The sequence below is a fragment of the Cebidichthys violaceus genome, unplaced genomic scaffold (genome assembly GCF_023349555.1).
Source record: "Cebidichthys violaceus isolate CVI_PGR_0920_01 unplaced genomic scaffold, fCebVio1.0.p SCAF_1, whole genome shotgun sequence".
NCBI lineage: Eukaryota > Metazoa > Chordata > Actinopteri > Perciformes > Stichaeidae > Cebidichthys > Cebidichthys violaceus.
In genome coordinates this window covers 22,334,776-22,356,129 of record NW_027176262.1, presented here as the reverse complement: position 1 = coordinate 22,356,129, position 21,354 = coordinate 22,334,776, and the positions used below count along the sequence as shown (strand labels likewise).

General features: G+C 41.7%; 1 protein-coding gene across 1 annotated transcript; it reads right to left on the bottom strand.

Moving 5' to 3' along the window:
* Positions 1-6,905: 6,905 nt before the first annotated feature.
* Positions 6,906-15,026, bottom strand: dusp14 (dual specificity phosphatase 14). Its single transcript, XM_068715555.1, has 2 exons — positions 14,772-15,026; positions 6,906-9,860 (listed from the first exon to the last, which is right to left on the bottom strand). The coding sequence occupies exon 2, from the start codon at positions 9,756-9,758 to the stop codon at positions 9,129-9,131; it is 630 nt and encodes a 209-aa protein (XP_068571656.1). The 5' UTR covers positions 9,759-9,860; positions 14,772-15,026; the 3' UTR covers positions 6,906-9,128.
* Positions 15,027-21,354: the final 6,328 nt, after the last annotated feature.

The following is a 21,354-nucleotide window of genomic DNA, read 5'->3' as shown; positions in this document are numbered from 1 at the left end:
GGCTATACTATGACTGCTTTCGACAGGCTATACTCTGACTGTTTTTCACATAATATACTATGACTGTTTTTTGACTTTTTTCGACATGCTATACTATGACCGTTTTTCACTTTTTTCGACAGGCTATACTATGACTGTTTTTCTCTTTTTTCGACAGGCTATACTATGACTGTTTTCGACAGGCTATACTATGACTGTTTTCGACATATTATACTATGACTGTTTTTTGACTTTTTTCGACATGCTATACTATGACCGTTTTTCACTTTTTTCGACAGGCTATACTATGACTGTTTTTCACTTTTTTCGACAGGCTATACTATGACTGTTTTCGACAGGCTATACTATGACTGTTTTTGACATATTATACTATTACTGTTTTTTGACTTTTTTCGACATGCTATACTATGACCGTTTTTCACTTTTTTCGACATGCTATACTGTGACCGTTTTTCACTTTTTTCGACATTACATTACAGTCATCTTGCAGAGGCTTTTATCCAAAGCGACATAAAATGCAGTATCTACACACCGCAGGCACAGTTACGAGAGCAATTTTGGGGTTAAGTGTTTTGCTCAAGGACACATTGACATGAGACTAACAGAGCAGGAGGTGGGGATTGAACCACCAACCCTCTGATTCTAAGGCAGCCCTGCTCTCCACTTATCCACGCTACACTATAACTGCATTTCCTTTTTTTGACATGCTATACTATGACTGTTTTTTACTTTTTTCGACATTACATTGCAGTCATCTAGCAGACGTTTTTATCCAAAGTGACATAAAATTCTGTATCTATCTACACACCGCAGGCACAGCTAGGTGAGCAATTTTGGGGTTAAGTGCATTGCTCAAAGACACATTGACATGAGACCAGCAGAGCTAAAGACGGGATTTGAACCACTGACTTTCTGAATGTAAGGCGGCACTGCGCTCCACTTATCCACGGTATACTATGACCACTTTCCACTTTTTTCGACATGCTATACTATGATCGTTTTTCACTTTTTCGACATGCTATACTATGACCGTTTTTCACTTTTTTCGACATGCTATACTATGACCGTTTTCGACAGGCTATACTATGAGTGTTTTCAACATAATATACTGTGACTGTTTTTTGACTTTTTTCGACATGCTATACTATGACTGTTTTTCACTTTTTTCAAAATGTCTATACTATGACTGTTTTTCACTTTTTTCGACAGGCTATACTATGACTGTTTTCGACAGGCTATACTATGACTGTTTTCGACATAAGATACTATGATTGTTTTTTCACCTTTTTTGACAGGCTATATTATGACCGTTTTTCACTTTTTACGAAAGGCTATACTATGACTGCTTTCGACAGGCTATACTCTGACTGTTTTTCACATAATATACTATGACTGTTTTTTGACTTTTTTCGACATGCTATACTATGACCGTTTTTCACTTTTTTCGACAGGCTATACTATGACTGTTTTTCTCTTTTTTCGACAGGCTATACTATGACTGTTTTCGACAGGCTATACTATGACTGTTTTCGACATTATACTATGACTGTTTTTTGACTTTTTTCGACATGCTATACTATGACCGTTTTTCACTTTTTTCGACAGGCTATACTATGACTGTTTTTCACTTTTTTCGACAGGCTATACTATGACTGTTTTCGACAGGCTATACTATGACTGTTTTTGACATATTATACTATTACTGTTTTTTGACTTTTTTCGACATGCTATACTATGACCGTTTTTCACTTTTTTCGACATGCTATACTGTGACCGTTTTTCACTTTTTTCGACATTACATTACAGTCATCTTGCAGAGGCTTTTATCCAAAGCGACATAAAATGCAGTATCTACACACCGCAGGCACAGTTACGAGAGCAATTTTGGGGTTAAGTGTTTTGCTCAAGGACACATTGACATGAGACTAACAGAGCAGGAGGTGGGGATTGAACCACCAACCCTCTGATTCTAAGGCAGCCCTGCTCTCCACTTATCCACGCTACACTATAACTGCATTTCCTTTTTTTGACATGCTATACTATGACTGTTTTTTACTTTTTTCGACATTACATTGCAGTCATCTAGCAGACGTTTTTATCCAAAGTGACATAAAATTCTGTATCTATCTACACACCGCAGGCACAGCTAGGTGAGCAATTTTGGGGTTAAGTGCATTGCTCAAAGACACATTGACATGAGACCAGCAGAGCTAAAGATGGGATTTGAACCACTGACTTTCTGAATGTAAGGCGGCACTGCGCTCCACTTATCCACGGTATACTATGACCACTTTTCACTTTTTTCGACATGCTATACTATGATCGTTTTTCACTTTTTTCGACATGCTATACTATGACCGTTTTTCACTTTTTTCGACATGCTATACTATGACCGTTTTCGACAGGCTATACTATGAGTGTTTTCAACATAATATACTGTGACTGTTTTTTGACTTTTTTCGACATGCTATACTATGACCGTTTTTCACTTTTTTCAAAATGTCTATACTATGACTGTTTTTCACTTTTTTCGACAGGCTATACTATGACTGTTTTCGACAGGCTATACTATGACTGTTTTCGACATAATATACTATTACTGTTTTTTGACTTATTTCAACATGCTATACTATGACCGTTTTTTACTTTTTTCGACATTACATTACAGTCATCTAGCAGACGCTTGTATCCAAAGCGACATAAAATTCTGTATCTATCTACACACCGCAGGCACAGCTACGTGAGCAATTTTGGGGTTAAGTGTATTGCTCAAGGACATATTGACATGAGACTAGCAGAGCAGGAGATGGGGATCGAACCACTGACCCTCTGATTGTAAGGCTGCCCTGCTCTCCACTTATCCACGCTCTACTATGAGTTTTCAGTTTTCGACATAATATACTATGAGTTTTTTCCATTTTTCGACATATTATACTATGACTGTTTTTCATTTTTTTCGACATGCTATACTATGACTGTTTTTTCCATTTTTTGACATGCTATACCATGACTGTTTTTTTTACTTTTTTCGACATGCTATAGTATGACTGTTTTTGTCAATCTGTAAATACCTCTTAAATAAATAAATATCCTCTTCTGTGTTATGCTCATTGTATTGTTTTATTTTTATTGTATTGTTAAGCACCTTATAATGCGATTTTTCACAAGGCTAAGCTAAGCTTACGAGCTTTTGGCAGTAGCTTCACATACAGACGTGAGACATCTCATAACTCTAGTCAGAAAGAAAATAACCCTTTGCCTAAAATTTCAAATTTTCCTTTTCACACACTTGAGCAATAGTGTTACATGTATTACCGTTGGTTTTCCAAATGACTTCTCCTGAATTTTTGTTTAAGTATGAGCGTAATACAGCATTGAAATAAGTCATTTAATTCACATGGCTTTTCATCTTTTTCCCGAGAAGCGTCCTCTGCCAAATGCATGAATGTTGCTTCACAACCTCCCCCCCCCCCCCCTCCATCATCATTTTTAACTTACTGTCTCTTCGAACAGAGAGGCCTCATCTCCACCAATTCACGACAAAATGGAATAAATTCTACTTCGACAAGCCTGCCGGGCCATTGCTGGCGGTTCAGCTGAGCCAATCAAATGAGATGTCTTGGGGCTGTGTGAAACCAGTCTCACGATCGTTCTCACACTTGTGTTCAGGTGTGCTCTCCAACATCCATTTTATCTCTCGCTGTTACCTAATTCATTTCCTGCAGAAAATGATTTCCTCTCCGTGAACAACGGGATTACAGAAAAATTACAAAATGCTGAAATCAATTACTGAATAAAGCTTGTAATTCGAAATGCAGACCGCCTGTGCCTGTCATCTTCACGCCTATTGTCTGCAATGCTGAAATCATCACTGTGGGAGAGAGGCGAGATTGAAGTGACACTGTGTCGTATTGACTGCTGCTCTTTGGTATTTCATGACCATGGGGCAATCACATTATTGTTCAGAAACAGCTGCTTCTGCACATGATTGCCTTAACTCTGAATAGAGTTGCTTCCTGCTTTACTTTCTTCCGATTACATTTTCATTTTTTAGGTTCCAATATTGTTACTGTGATAGGAAGAGATTTAACATTTTTAATGTTGTCTTCTGTTCATGATGAATAACTACTTCTAGATTTTAGAGGCCAAAGGTGATATTTGAGTTTGAAAAATCGGATTGATCTATTAGCTCCCCCCACCAACATACACATAACAAATAATTAATAAAATAAAATCGACTAGTGATATACCTATATAATAATATTTGGATGTTAGACTGTTGGTTGGACAAAACAAGACACTGAAGGTTTCACCTTGGCCATAGTGGGATTTTCACTATATTACATTTGATATAATTTACAGACTAAACGATTATTTAAATTGCTATATGAATTGAGAAGACTAATACAAAATAATCATGAGATCATTGTAAATGTGCTATGCATTGAACAGGACATTTTACAGTAAACATAAATAAACAAGTCAGTGCTCTCTAGTGGACAAACTATGTAATGTTGTTCCGGTTTCTCATTGCATCAAAACACTGACATCTCCTTACTGCAATTACTTGTAATTCATCAGCCAACATTTACACCGACACCGGCTGAGCACTTAATTGTTCAGGCCCACCTAGCGAAAACAGCCCTACAATTAAAATCGATGGTAATTTGGGGGGACCGCAGATTGTGTCTTCTATATTTTTTGTTATGAATTATTTCTTATTACAAATACTACAACATAATCAAAACCAACCACGTGTAAGTATTTCTATAAATGCTTTGTGACTTCCCTACCTTGTCTGTGGCACTCATCCAAACCCATTTGTTCCAACTTGTGACATAAATCTTTAAGAACAGGTCACACATATATAGTTTATAGTATAAAACAGCTGGGCACTGCTGGGATTTGCTGACAATAAGAACATTCCACTAATACTAGTACTCTCTTTCATGGAAACCTAACCCACCAGTGGTTCAAAGAAAGCACCGAAAGGCTAAATTTCACCATTAATGGACCTGAACACAAATTTGAGTCATCTTCGCTCTTCGTGGCTTACAGTCTTTTTCCTCAGTGCCCACTCTATCAATCAGTTCATCCACTTGAGGCTTTAAAGGCGATGGACGGATGAGTTATTGTTACACCACAGAGACTCATTCAGCTGCTCGCTGAGGAAGAATGACTTGTTTCACTACAGACAAAATTGTATCAGGCAACGACTCCCACTGCGTTTTAGATGTTCCTCATTCCGACTGCGAGGCTTTTTTATTCGCTCTATGCTCATTTCAGTTATGGATTCTTTATATCACTGCTTCACGTCTATATTTTTATGATGTAGACATGAAGAACTAACATCATTTAAAACCTGTACTCTGGGACATTTATTGAGGTTTAAAAGTACTGTTTGGCAGCCAAATAATCAGCATTCTCTATGTTGCTATTTATTGCAACTAAGAAATACATACTTTGAATTACATCTAACAGCACAAGTTGCTGTGTGGCCAAATCAGGTTGTCAACTCATAACTGAAACGAGGGCGGCAAGCCTGAAATTGAAGCAGCAGCGAAAGCAGCATGTTTAATAACTGGCTTCGTGCATATGGTCTTGTTAAAATGGAAATGCAGGGTTTACACCTATTGACATGGGAGTAGTGCTGAAGCGCAAGGTGATCATAGTGAATTATTAAAGGCTGTATAATTTGAAGCCCAGAGAAGCCGTGATTCTGTAATTCATTGCAGCTACAGCAGATGTTCATATTTGATTTGAATGGTTGAAATAAAACCTGCACAGTCACATATGCAAAACTGTAGCAGCGCTGAAATAATCACTGAAAGGTTTATTATTTATTAATCTAATTGTTGAGCTGTATTTCTTGTACATTTTGTCTTTTCCACGCTTCAGAATACTACCACAGGAGGGAGAAACACAACGTCCCTTCATCATATTTTAGATAATTTACACCAAATATTGGTCGGTTCCAGTCTCTCAAACGTGAGGATTCAAATGAATAAATTTTCATCTTTATATCATTATAATCTGAACATCCATGAACTGTTGGTTAGACCAAACCAGTGATTTGAACATTGGCCCTTCTGCCTATTTCTGAATTTGTATAAATTAAACATTTATTGACAACAAATGAACACATGTTGTAGATAATAGCAACAGAGCAGTTTGTTGCAGCTTAATCGCGTTGCATCTGATGCATCTTGTGGAGTTGCTGCCCTCCTAAATGTCATCTCCTAAAAACGTAACCATCGTTGTTCGTTGTGCGTGGCCTGCGCTGCTGGAGCCTGGCCTGCCTCTGATGCTGATGCAAATGGCTCTGCTGGTGAAGGACGTTTACTTTTAATGCTTGATTATAGTGCTGGAAACATCATGTGTGTAGTCATGTCCCCTCATGAGGGGGGCAGGAGCAGAAGATGATTTATTTTTGACGTGAGAAAATAGTGTGCAGTGTAATTTGGGCACATCGCTTGTCATCTCCGTTGCGGTCGGCCCGTCATCAGCTGTCTCTCTTGGGGTTAATGGCGTTTATTGTGGAGACCACTCCGGAGGTCCCTCAGAAAGTGCGGGCACAAGACAAATGGAGCTCATCAATAATCTGCCTGCTGCTCTGTAGCCACGGCAAAATGAAATGAATGATAGAACGCTTCTTTGACGTCAGAAGATGTCTCTTGGGGGAAAAACGGCCATGCATAACTCAGATCAAGAGGCGTTTGGAGAGGAAACGCTGCAATCTGTTCATGCGACAACATCTCAGAAATGTTGTAATTAGAAGAAAATCTGTTGTTACTCCAGTAAATGCTAGAAATATTGTGCGTTAGACGTGTGCTTCTTCTGTTCAATTGAATCACATTTGAACAAAAACAGTGACATGAGATCTTTTTTCTTATTATCATTTTAATATCTTGGGGAATGAAATGATTAGAAGTCAGATTACAGAGCATCTTCCTCTTACTAACAATTATTGACCCCTGACCTTTCATTCTTTTTTTTTGTATTATTACTGTAATGTCACATTTAATCTATTATGGCATTGTTGAAAAAAAATAAAATAAAACATTGTTGCACTGATCCCCGCGGGTGGAAAATGTCAACTGTCACATCCAACATCACTGAGCGTGTGTTCTGTTATCGATGACCACACAGTGATGTTATACCGCAGTAGTGTAGGGGTGAGAGTCACGAAGGTAAATCACAATACAAAGCTACAGCGACATTCATCCGATGCATCTAGTGCTGAAGCAATGACTTTATTAGTCGATAAAAGGAAAACAAATGTGACAATATGCTGCTTTTTCTATTCATATCTTGTCGGACTAATAAAGCAATTTGAAGACGTCAGTTTAAATACGTCACACACCGGCCACTTCACGTGGCATTGCATCATCAGACGCGTGTAAATTGGCTCTGGACCACACCGGGGGCACGCTATACAGAAGAGGCAGTCATTTTACGGTAGCCTTGAAGTGCCAAAATTGAGGCTTCTCTGATAGGTTAACGTGAGTCGGTGCTGGGAAATAAGACAGTGGTGGCTCTCTATGCATGCGTTGACCCGTATGGACGAGAATCGATGCGCTACTGGTGTGCAGGTTTACATCACAAACAAGAGGTGCAGGCGTTTTGACGCATGCCACATGCTGCTGGTTTGTGTTCGATTGCCATTTTCACCATTTTCCTAACGTCTCAATGAATCAACAAAAGGTAACCTGTGACGTTCTGATCAGCAGTAGCGCTTTATTTCACGGGGCGGCCTTTATCGTCTCTTTATTTCTAGCGCCGTCTGCTGTGTCCCACTAACATCGCAGCTCCAGTTACGCTGCTCAATATAAATATGTAAAAAGTCAGCTTTGTCAATGTGAAAGGGAGGGAGGCAATGCATTTAACTTTTTCATTTGGTAAACCCAAAGGAAACATAACTTTTGTTTGTTTACAAGAAAACTCAACGGAGTACCTTTAGGATGAAAATATACCACTAAAATAGGAAGAAAACGTTTCAACAAGCCCAGCATTCACTGCACTGTTTATGTGTTTTATGTGATAATATTGGTGGCAATGTCTTGGTGTGCATTGTGATTTACTGCAGTCATTTTTTTTTTTTTGGTCTCACCTCTACAACAACTTTATCAGCGTGGGGACAGGCCGTGCAGCAAAGATAACATTTTCAACCAGCAGCAACAGCTGAAGTAGGATCTTCAGCCTGTGTGACAAGAGAAATAAATTCTGCACTGCTTTGCATTTTTGCAACCTATGGACAAAAGGCAAAAAAAAAGTAGGATAGAAAATATTGTTCCAAGCATCTATCCTAGAGCTACCAATTCCCTTTTTTTTGTTTTGTTAACACAGCATCAAATAGCACTACAATAACATAGTGTGGTCACAGGATGAAACAGTCAACCCTGTGGTACACAGGAGCTTTCCCTAAATCTTGACTTTTAGCTTACTTCCTCTAGAGTTTCAACTTAAAGAAGGTAGATGTAACGACATCTTTAAATGTTGCGTTAAAGTGTGCCATTTTGTTCCTCACTATCAGTACATTCCAATAAAATAATTTGTCTGCATATATATTTATTTTTTTTCTGTACACTTATCTTATATGCTACCATAAATTGAGAGCTTGCTGCTGCCCTTCACACTAAAGATTACTGCAGAACTGGCACAATACCACCACATGACATCATCACGTCAGGAAAAGGACTTCAGTCACATCACCGTCAGAGCTGCAGTGTCTCGAGAACAGCCATAAACCTTCACCGAATGCTCATCCTCCGATGGAACTGGAATATAGACACTAAAACAAGATTAGAGTGTGGAAGTTGGTGCCGTTTATCTCCAGGTCTGACATCATTGTAGTCCCGATTGATCCTTTTGGTCCGAAGGATTCTGGGGTTGAAGTCGCTTTGCTCCCGCACAAAGACTACATAAAGCCAACTGGTTGGACAAACAGCATCAACAACCAGTGTTTGGTCTCCCTTTGTCCAAACGCACCAGTACTCATTACATAAGCCTCACACAGACGTACACTCACATGCGTCTCACTTCGCCTGTCCTGAACGTGCATGACGCTGCAGTCCAGGAGGGCGAAAGTGCTCATCTTGACTTCCTCCTCGATCTCTTCACCGCGGTTCTTAAAGGCCCCAGTACGGAGCCAGGCTCCTGCGGTCCCTCTCATACACATCGGGTATGACCCCGTAGGGCGTCTGCACCATCTTAACAGAGTTTCGACCGAACAGCTTCCTCTCGTACTCGATGAGCTGGCGCCAGAAGCCACCGTTGGGCCTGATGATGGGGCGGCGGGCTTTGACCCAGGCGTGGGCCTCGGCCAGAGACACGCGGTGATACTTCATGAGGTACGCCAGACACAGAGAGGCCGAGCGGCTCACCCCCGCCGCACAGTGCACCAGCACCGCACCCCGCTTTCGTCCCACGCTGTGGATCTTATCGGCCACGCTGTCGAAGTACAAGGAGAGGGGGGAGTGGGGCATGTCCGCCAGAGGGACCTTTACGTACTCCATGTGGGGCCAGTTGAAGTTGGGGAGCTCGATGGTGGCGTTGACCACACAGGTGATGCCTTTAGACAGCAGCAGGCTGCGGTTGGATGCCACGTTCCCTCTGCTGAGGAAGAGGTTGGGGGTGATTTGCGCAATGCCCCCCAGCAGGCTGCTGTTCTCGGGAAGCAGCCTCGGCACCATAGTGGGCACCATGGTGCTACGATGGTGGTGGTGGTGGTGGAAGAAGCCTTGGCTGCGGGAACCCATCGAGGAATCAAGTAGAATCAAGAAGGACGCCAATTGTTTTCTTTTTAAAGCAAAAATGTTCAGGAGCTCAGAGTCATAGTAGTGCAGCCAGCCAAACAGCTCCTGTAACACACAAACAGATTTCCCTTTCAATCGAAATTCAACATGTTTCTACTTCACTGTAGGCCAAGCACAAACACGATACAACCACTTCACAACGATACGCCGTTGCCGTTTGCAAAGACTAAAGAGTGTTAAATTCCGTCTTCGCTTTACGATTACGTCAAAAGGTTTTTTCGTGAATCGACGGACAGATGAAAAATGTTTCCATCTCAGCCACAGAGATACATTCAGGTTGAAAGGCCTCCTTGCAACACCAAGACGTGCCTCCCTCTGCCATGTGAGCGCAGACCCCCTGGAGGCGTGTCTTCACCTCCTCCCATGTTCATCCATCCACGGCCCTCACATACAGATTACATCTCTCCTCTCCTCTCATCGTGCCGTTGATGTCATTTTGGAACCGAATGGAAAAGTAATTATATAAAATCATATAAAATATGATCACGCATCATTTAAGCACCACATTTTCCAAACTTTTTTTTTTTTGCTTTTCCTTTTTGCAAAAAAAAAAAAAAAAAAAGATCACGTTCCATGAAGAAAAAGATCTTACATGAACCGTAACGTGACATGTCTGGCTGCACTGTATATGATGGAAACACCTTCCCGTGTGAATACTTCAGTTATCAGCAGAGAGCTCACAGCTATACTTCACACACTGTTGCACTTTGTCGTGCGTCATCCACACCTTGTGCACCAGTCTAGCCGGCAGGTCTTTTTCTCTCATTTTCTGCTCCAGTCTGGTTAACAAGACACAACGGGTCAACTGCTTTAAACTGGAGCTCAACCTGCAGGAAAAAAAACCAGCGCCTGATCACCTGCAAAAAGACACACTGCCAACACGGATTGGGATTCTTCTCATTCATAAATTGTAACACGAAAAAAAACACGAGTGGAACGACATGAATTTAAATACATAACTGACAATACAATGAAATTGTAGCTTTGTTATCTAACGACAGATTTCTGCTGCCTCATCCTTTAAATCAGTGATTCTCAACTGGTGGGTCGCGACCCAAAAGTGGGTCGCGGGCCTTTGCCTGAAAAAAAAAGAAAGAAAAAAAATGTAAAAAAAAAATAATCCTGTGCTTTTATTTTGAAGGGGATTTTTTTTTTTATGCAGCAGAGTTATTCACACTCCTTAACAGTATTTGGCGTTAGTGCTTTGTAATGCTAATAGACACCCGCCATTTCACAGTATAGAAGAACACCCACAGTTTGTTTTCATATGTGCTAATTGAGCGAAACGCAAGTATGACACCGACTACATGAGATATGGATTGAGAAATTTAGGTCGCAGCTTGTCATTAAGGGGTGATGGTGGGTCCCTCAGCCAGACCAGTTGAGAACCACTGCTTTAAATCAGTTGGTCCCGAGCATCAGGGCCATGGTGTATTATTTAACCAGATAGAAGCCAAACTAGAAATATTTGTGCTTCACAAAACTTTTCCAGAATTTACAGAAATCAAATTATTACTGAATAATGTTGCCTCCCTGTGCCATAAATCACATTTTAAGATACAGTTTTAGTTGAAACGGTCACACGTTTGTTCAAACAGGTCACAAGTCAGACAGGTTGGGAACCAACTGCTTTAAATGTAACATAGCTGAAGGCCAATGTAAAGAAAGTATCCAGAACAAGTCAAAATAATAATAATCCTCATCTCCAGAATGTTTTGAGCTTCAGCGTTTCACCGTCACCTTCCTCTACACCCTCTCCTCCTATCGATCGCAGCTTTGCCACCTCAGCATGGTCTGCTTTTCTCTTTCCAAAAAGCAGCTACAGGAAAAAAAAGGATCGGAAGCTAAAACAAACACCCTCCTCCCTACTCGCTCAGTTCCTCCCTATTGCCAATTACTCTGCCTCTGAAATGGTTGCCAGGATCCACCGTCCAACACGCCGTCACCACTGGTGATGAGACAACATCGACGCAGCGTCCCAGACTCTGGGAAACAAGTGTGACCGTCAAACCGCATCAGGAGGCGGTCAGATAATAACAAACAAGTCCTACATACAGTAAGTCCTGCACCAGTGCTATGGTAGTTTGTCTTGTACATTGTTAGAACAGAGCAAAACCTGTGTACGCCTTCGTCTCACTGAACTCAAACAATTGGTTGATTAATGATCGACAGAAAGGTAATCGGCCACTACTTTGATAATTAATCAAGTCATTTTCTATAAGTATAAAGAGAACATTCCCTATAATCGGAGAGGATTTGCTTCTTTTCTGTCCCACGTGACAGGAAATTGAGTAGACTTATTGTGTGTATGATATTAGACATCCGTGTTTGACAACAGGGTTTATCTCACTCTAATCAATCAGTAGTGCTAGATCTGAAAAGGGGAACTTCGATGATGCGTTCTCTGCTTCAGCGGGACGCACAGTCGACGCAGTGATTTGCGGAGATAGAGAAGATGTACGTCAGCTGAACATATAGGTACAAACTCTGTTGCTACGGCAACCTACTGACCACAGCATAAGACGGTCAACGGAGAAATGAAGAAGAGCGAGGGGAGCGAAATGATCTCCCCGGGCCCTCCCCCGAAGTGCCGATGAACCACAGCGCCGGCCTTTGCTCCATCCACATGGTTATTTATACGACGAGCAGGGCAGGAGTGAAGCCGCACAGAGCGGAGGAGGGAGAAGTATGCAGAGAGAACGATCCAATGTCACGTTGGAGATGGTGGGAATACTCCGCAGCTCGCTGTCAATCAAATTTACCGTGATGACTGATTCTCCAAAATAAGGAAGAAAAAAAAACACACACACAGAGGAAGGTCAGTAGCATTCAAAGGCCAGCAGAGACCGGGAGCGTCGTTTCACAAATCAACCCCTCATGTCTCCTTCTGTTGATGTTACTAAAACAACCCGGCGATCAATCATTCAAGATGGATCTGTCGACAGGTGGTTCCACCTCACAAATCTTCCTTTGCACATCTTCGTCTCTCTCTCACGGGGGGGGGGGGGGGGGGGAATTCCTTGAGGGTCCAGTTCCACCTCCGCTAACACAAATTTGGAAACATGACCCACCTGCAGGAAAACTAGAGCAGCACAACCTGACGGCAACCTCACTCTTTACGACGACCGGAGTCTGAGCTGAGCCTCAGATCAGATCCTCGACGGACGCTCCCTCACACCACGGAGTAAAAACAGTGAAACGGCAGGAAGAAGGTGCACAGGCAGACACTCGGCCCTCATCAGTAGCTCTCAATCGAAGGCAATCCATCTCTACTGTCTGGCTGATCTCTGAAAGTGACTCTGCCGCCAACGGTCTGGATAATTATCAGGAGAAAATGAGCAGCAATGGTCGCAGCTTCTGGGTGCGACTTTACAACCCACAAACAAGGCTTCTGGGTAAAAAAAAGGTTTGCTGCAAAGGGTTCAAAAGAGAGCACGGTCAACAGGGGTTTAGGGACAAATTCCTCTTGAGGACAGGGTTCGGCTTTGACACCTTCCTGCAAACTGCAGCGACTGGGTGCCGCTCACTCCAACCACAACGTCACACCTCGGACACAAACAAGAGCCGGAGACTCTTAAAAAAAAAGCCACGTTTGTAGGAACAACTGCATCCATCACTACAGCAGATGGATGAGACAGATAAATCCAGTGACTCTATGAGGCAGACTTATTACCTATGATTGCTGCTACAAGCAATGAATGTCAAACAGAGCTGAAACCATTAGTAGGATCAATTTTGAAATTAATCTGCAACCATTTTGAAAACCCAGAAAAATACCAAAAGACTATGCAGGCTCTAGTAGTGCTGGGCAATAATCAATGTGATGATTTATCATCATCTTTCAATGGAGCCACATCCTGATGAAATCATACATCGCAATATCATGATACATGTCTAAATTGATAATAACAAGCACATACTAAATGTAATGTATTTTGCCTTAAAGTTCCTAATTACATGAGAAATCACTCATTTGTCAAGTATTTAATTCACACAAGAGTAAAACCATGTGGATGTTTCATATTTATGTATTTAAATAACAGAAAACCGGCTATATGAAATGACCTATATCATTATTGAGGATTTGGGCCGGGTCCTAATAAGCTCTAGCTTCCTAAATGTGATATTTGTTGATTTTCTTTGACACCTCTGATTTGAAATTGAGTATCACTGAGTTTTTACTTTTGGTCGGATGAAGGGAGCAATTTGAAGATGACACCTTGAGCCCTGAGAAATGCAAATGACCCTTTTATAGACAAATGAAGTAATCAATTACTATAACGAGCAGATTATTCTATAGTTACAATACTTGTTAGTTGCAGCCCTAATATTGAATATTGTTTATTCTAAGTAGTGTGTGATGCTCAGGCCATTACACATGTTTAGTCTTAAATTGATTGTACAGTTTAAGACACACCTTTTTATCAAGTTATTATTATCATCATGTTCTACATTGTAGATTTAAAAAGTATGAAAAAAAAAAAAACATTCTTCAGGGAGTGTCCACAGACTTTAAAATATCCACACTGCCTAAAGGAAGTGCGACACCGCCGTGTGTGAAAATGTGGAGCTTTAAGTGAACGATTGCCAGAGTTTTATTATTTATGATTGGAGATGTGAAAAGGACTGCTCCGCTGCGCGCGGGCTGCTCGTCACCGTTAACAATAGATTATTTTAAGTGTAAAATATAAAAAGTGTGGAACGTTATGGTCCTTGTTGGAATAAGACAGAACTAAGAGACATGTGACACACAGAAGTGTGGCAGGTGCCGCTCGATTCTTCAGTTTCACCCATGTTACATCAGAAAACTGAACCTGATGGTAAATGCTTTTAAAACATATATTAAAACATATATTAATGCTTTGTTTGAATTTAAATAAAAAACAAACAAACATCTTATTCTAGGTCATAAAGACGCAGATAAACTGCCTCCATCAGATGTAAAACTCAACTTACCAGTCGACTCTCAGTCGGGCAGAGATGGAGGTTCTTAAAGCGCCTTCACGGGCAGCAGCAATCCGGCGAGCTGGTCTCACACTCCGGACATCTATCTTCAGTCAGTCCGCTCTTACAGACGTCCGGCAGGAGGGCGAGAGGCCAGGTAGCGGGAGACCAACCGCGACACTCAACAACATAATGTGAAAGTCAACAGAAATACGAGCCATCAGCATACATCCGCCTGCTTCTACACTGACAGTAGCGGCGTGCACCGGGCAGCCTCGGTATGAGGAGTGATCAGTGCCACACAGAAGAGGAAGAGGAGGAGGAGGAGGAGGAGGAGGAGGAGGAGGAGGAGGAGGAGGCAGGGACATGCATGTCGAGATCGAAAAGTGGCCGATGGTATGCCACTGTTGCTCAGCGGTATACCGATGCCTGGAGTGGTATGCCACTACTTTCCCAATGGCATATATATATATATATATATATATATATATATATATATATATATATATATATATATATATATATATATATATATATATATATAGCCTAACATTGGTCATTTCAGGGTACATCACTTTGTCATTTCAAAAGCCTTGCCTATATCCCCAACAAGATCAAATAGATGCATTCCTTTATCTATTAAGCCGCTGTGTTGCGCTATTTTGTCGATAAAGTTTTTTTATTTCCTCATGCATCAGGAGGCGGCACTGGTGGTGTGTCTGTCTGACAATGAACTTTCACTTTCAAGCAGCACCTGCCTTCAGGAAGCGGTGTGCCGCTGGAAAAGTATAGTGGCATACCGCTCCAGGAATAGGTATATGCCTCCGAACAACAGTGACTTATCACTCCAGGCATTGGTACCGCTGAACACAGTGGCACACCATCTGTCACTTGTCCATCTCAGCTCAGCGCGACTGTGTTTAAAGACAACTGCATACAGCCTGGGAGGCGGCGCCCCGTTCATTCCTACGAAGGTTGTTGAGTGGCGCATGTAGAAAACAAGTAGTAGTTTAGAATTTAGATGAAAATACTTGGTTCATACTCTCCTCGTCTTCATTTCAGAGAGACATATTGTAGTTCTTACTGCACTACATTTATCTGACCGCTTTAGTTGACCCACATATGCTCACTTTATAAAACATGATTCTGTTCTAAACTTTTAAACAGTAAATTAAGTAATTCAAATCTGCTCCACCTCCAGCGGCTGTAACATTAAAATCCCGCTTACATGTTAAAGATTCAGGAATAATATGATTTATCTAATAATATAACTATGTGAAATATACCATTCTGCCCAAGTACTTATACTTCAATACTCCACGTGCATTTAGCTTTTAATACATTTGTGCTTTTAGTGAAATCTTGAATGCATGATGATGTTAAATTGTATTTTTTAAAGAGCTACTTTTACTTAAGGGACCTTCTTCTACCACTGGGAAGCATCTAAACAGGGCAATACATATATCATCATTACAACATGCAACAACTGATGGGTCACCGCTAAAGGTGCGGTCACAATGTTATTTATTCACTGAATACAATGCCAGTAAAACTCAAAAAGGAGAAAGCTTACTATTGTTCTGTTTATCACCGGGTCTACTGTTGTTTTTAATTGTGTGGTGCTCTGAAAAGCTCATTTAGTTTGTTAATGGATTGCATTTTTGGTCCATATATGTGTACTGACCACTATCTTTGCACATATTGCATAACATCTGGATTAAATGCATTTTTAGTGAGGTTTTGGATTCCTGTTTCAACGTCTCAACCTACATTTAAGCCAAAACCGTATAGACTAAAGCAGGGGACAGGAAGTACTGCGGGTTAGGGTGGTAAACATCTACTGCAGTAGTCCACAAAGTTGTAAATCAAACTGCTTTATCAAACGTCAACCTTAAAACGTGTACGTATGCAGTTTAACAACACCCTGACACTCCTGTGTTATTTGCTACAGCTGAACGTGATGCGGTAGCTTCACATACAACACTTTATTTGAATGCCTCCAGGGACCTGTGTGCTCATGTTGCAGGTCTTGAACTTATAAAACCCAGAGAGCAAACTCAGAGTTGGAGATGCAATAAACAATGTAGGATCACACCCCAAAGTGGCAATATCTTTCCATTTCAGTTGTTATGTAATTGTTTCACTATATGCACCCAAATGCGCACATTACCAATTTAAATGTGGGCTACAGGCGGGAATGGAAAACAAATACACTGTCTGTTATTTGAAATCTCATTATGCTCTGCCCTGGACAAAAAAAAAAAAGAGCTTGATATCCCTGCAGACCTGGAGACTCGTAGACGTTTCCACCGTCTACATGGCCACAATTGGAGACCTTCAAGACTGCATCAAGGCTGTCTGTGCAGCCCTTTGTGTATATATCCGTGTTCAAAACCATAATTAGACATGCCTTCCAAAGTCAATCCTATTTCAAGGGGCTCCTGGGGGAGATATAACACTATCCATAAACCCGTGGCCCCCTGCCTCAGAGTCGCTCCTAATTACATTGCAAATTCAATCAACTGGAAACAAACAGTCGCAGTACCAGGCAGTGCAAACTGACGCAAAAGGTGACTGTCTGCACAACAAAGGGAAAAAGAAAAAAAACGTGACACTGATTTTTTTTTTTTTTTAAACAATGTACTTAAAATGCTAGTCATCAAGAGATTGAAATTCACCGGAAGAGATGAGGAAACGGTGACGAAATTAACAGAATGAGCAAAGAAAAAAAAGAAAAAAAGATCGTATTTAAGAAGTGGCAACCTTGAATTTGAACTGTGAAATGTGAGCGAAGGATCGATAAGACGGATAAGAGGGATAAGAGTGAGAACGATCGCGCTGCAGGCTGGAGACGACGACGGTGGTTCACGCCGAAATGTCAGATGAGTCAGAGGGATTCTGGGAAGACGCTCCTGTTTAATATGGCTGCCATGGAGGCTGGAAATTTACAATGACACCATCGCGGTAATAACAAGCACCTGAAGCCACGTTCTGACAGAGCTGTCTGCTCGTAATGAAGCGGGTAGTGACATTGATTAACCCTGACCGCCTGTTACACAGAGCAACTGAAAAGGCTGATTTAACCGTGAAAAATCCTTTGCACATCTCTCACACACGGACATAGTAACCTGTGCTGCTCAGTTTTGGCACTTAAGAAAAATCACTGAGAGAGAATGCTGAAGATTCGTGATAGCAGAGAAACACAAGTGGTATCTGGAAATATTGGCACAAGCTAAGAGTCCAGATGAGCTCGTCTGCTAATAAGTTGATGGATGATTATCGCTGAGAAAGTAAACCGCAGACTGTAAATCTCCAAGATGATCCCAGCTTGTAACACTAGAGACGTTTATTTCAGTCTGTGCTGATGTGTGTGACTGGGAGGAAGGAGGGAGAAAAGGGGGGGGGGGGGGGGGGGGGGGTTGGGGTTTGGGATGGTGGTCGAAATAAAGTCGCTGCTGATCCCACAGGTGGCCCCGTGGCTCCAGCTGTGACGGCGGTAAATAGACATGGGGGCTAAGTGTTTGCTGTGGCAACACGTGAGAGCGGCGAGGTGGCTGCGCGCAGCATGGAGCCTCCCTCTGATCAGTGATGCTCTGACATCAAACAAACACATTCGCTGCGAGACCTGAGACGCCGCGCGCGCGCGCACACACACACGCACACACACAACCACACACAACCACAACCACAACCACAACCACACACACACACACACACACACACACACACACACACACACACACATCCTGTTACCATCCATCCATCCATCCACGGAGACGATATAAAACACAGTGGAGGCATCTTTTCCCTATACTATGTCTTATTGAGTGCTGGATGGCTTGCATTTATTTGCTCCCTTTCTTCCATGTTTGAGAGTCGGTGAGAAAAAGCACGTACACAGATGGGTGGGGGGACGGGAGGGGGACGAGGGGAGGCTCTGGTTAGTCACGACTCCTCTGCCCAGCAAATGAGCATGTGCAACAGGGTGAACGTCTGTCCCCTGGCTGCCTCCCTCCCTCCCTCCCTCCCTCCTTCTTCCCTCCCTCCCTCCCTCCTCTCCCAGACTTCAGCATGCCACAGACCTGGTTGCCAAGGTAACCTCTTGTGTTGATGGGTTCACCACTACCGAGCAATAAGGGCAAATTAGGAAGGGCGGGCGGCTCGTATACGGTTTGTCCTTTTAAAAAACAGAGGGTTACAACAACACTGAGCAAAGACGTGGGACACATCTTTTACACTTATTTCCCTAAATAGCAGCAACTGTAAAAAAAATAATAATAATAACAACATCAGCACCTTTTTTTCTTTCATTTCCAAAAACATGGTCGCATATTTTCACTGTTCTAATAAAAATCAAACGTCTATCTTAACACTGTAACCATGCAAATCATTAGAGCTCCATCATTTCCTCTGGATTATGTTTGTTATCCTTCTTCTCCGTGTTCTGTCGGATTAAAAATATATTGAAATTATGGAAAATAATCAAACCTGATTAATTCATTAATTTTGTAAAAAAAAAACAACTCTTGATAAAATAATAGACTATAAATACCACTTCTATAACCTACAAAGCCTAAAAAGCCAAAAGCAAGCAAACACACCAATAACAATAGAAACAATAACAAATACTAACAAAGACATAAGAGTCCTTAATTGATGTAATTTCTTCTCGTAATAATTAAGTTCCCCCTGCCTATTTAAGGCAAGATGGCTTCTTCTCTATAAATCACCAAGTATTATTGTTTGTGGGAACATAAACACCCACAAGACCAGAACATGACGACAACCCCCCCCCAAAAAAAAGCATCATATCCTCCATGTCATCATGACAAAAACATGTGTTTTGAGCCTCTCTCCCCGTATGTGACGTTTATAAGACCACCATCGATACACAAGTTGCCTCTGAAAAGAAGTCAGCATTAATGTACCTCCGCAGGGAGTCCGAGACCGGCAGAGAGCAGGAGGCATATAGAGAGAGGACGGCGTCTGAGAAGGAGTCTGCGTGGGCGGGTTGAGAAATGTTGCATCTGAGCACACATGCAGAGCGTTGACGCCAACATCTGCTCCATCTGCCGCTACAGCACCGACTCCACGGTGACAGAGAGAGGGCCGTGCTGCAACATGTGCTGGGTGAAACAGGTGGGTGAGTCTGCTCAGCTTGACTGGCAACCTAAGACATGTTCTGGATGGTGAAGTAATATGTGACCAATGCAGTGTCCAAAAAAAAGGCTAATTAACTTGTGGCTTTTATTTTACTGCACTTGGAAAAAATTGTCTGAAAAAGGCCTCCTGTCATCGGCCAGTGTTAACCCAAAAGACATATAACCGTAATCTAAAAAATACATTTACTCCCGATGATGATGATGATGATGGATGGATCTTGGTAAAAAGCCAACCATAAAGAGCTGTAGACAAAATAAGACTATTTAGAGAAATTAAAAAAAAAAAAATGTAATAAACCATCTGCAAGGGTCAAAACTCAAGAAGAATTTAAGCCGGGCTTAATCACCTCTGATTAAGCAATATGACCATGTAACAACCTCATCCATAGCCACACTGTATACATGTGAATGTCACTGTGCTCGGCCCACTATGACGTCACTACTGGATGCGGTCTTCACACTGGGACTTTGCTGTTGGATGGCTGCTGTGCATTGTATGTGGTTGGATGCCTCCATCTTTTTTCCTTCTGTGAAATATTTTCTGATGACCCACAACCCAAAAACGTATCAGTCTCACCTGAACATTTGCTCTTAATAGTAGACGATGTCGCTAGAGTTTGACCCTTTAAAACGGTTTTCTATGGCAAAATGCTATTTGCAGCCAGAAGAATGCAAGCTTCAAAACAGAAAGTAAAGAGGGAGAGAGGACAGATCAACGCCGAGGTTGCTGAGGCTGGTTGGGTAAAGACGTTAAGTGTGACACGAGGAAACACTGCATCCTGTGAAATGAGCAGAAGTGAAAGGAGTAAATTAACTCTGCTACTTCTCGTTTGTTGCGGAGCAATGATTTAATAAGATACATGCGGTCTGAATTTCTTATCCTTTACATCCTCTTAGATCCGGATCCTATCCCTGCATTTCAGCTCAGACGCTCCGGCTATCATCAAAGGTTGAATCTACCGTCATCATCGGGCCGTTAGCTGAGGTTGATGCCGCTGCTCTCTGCTCAGATAAGCCCAACGGAGGCTTGATGGCCTCCTGCCGGTGGCAGATTCATCACAGCTCTCACACGTCACTCCGTGCACAGATGGAGACCGTGAGGATGGAGTAACTGATGCCGCTAATCCAAAAAAATGCTGACAAAGCCATGAGCTCAGCAGTGATCAGGCTGAATTTTATGACTCCACAATGAGATCTATAGTAATAATAATGTGGAAACCTGTAGTGGCCATTCACAGGACGGGAATACATGATGGATGAACTTATACTACTCCTTATTGAATGTAATACCGTAGTTAGAGCTACAGAGAATCATCATATATATATATATTGTGAAATCATAAAGTTGTTTATCTGGCGTCAAGACTGATCCATACCCATCTTTATATTTAAGTTTCCTTCAAAAGCATTTGATTTCCCAATAATGTTCTAAG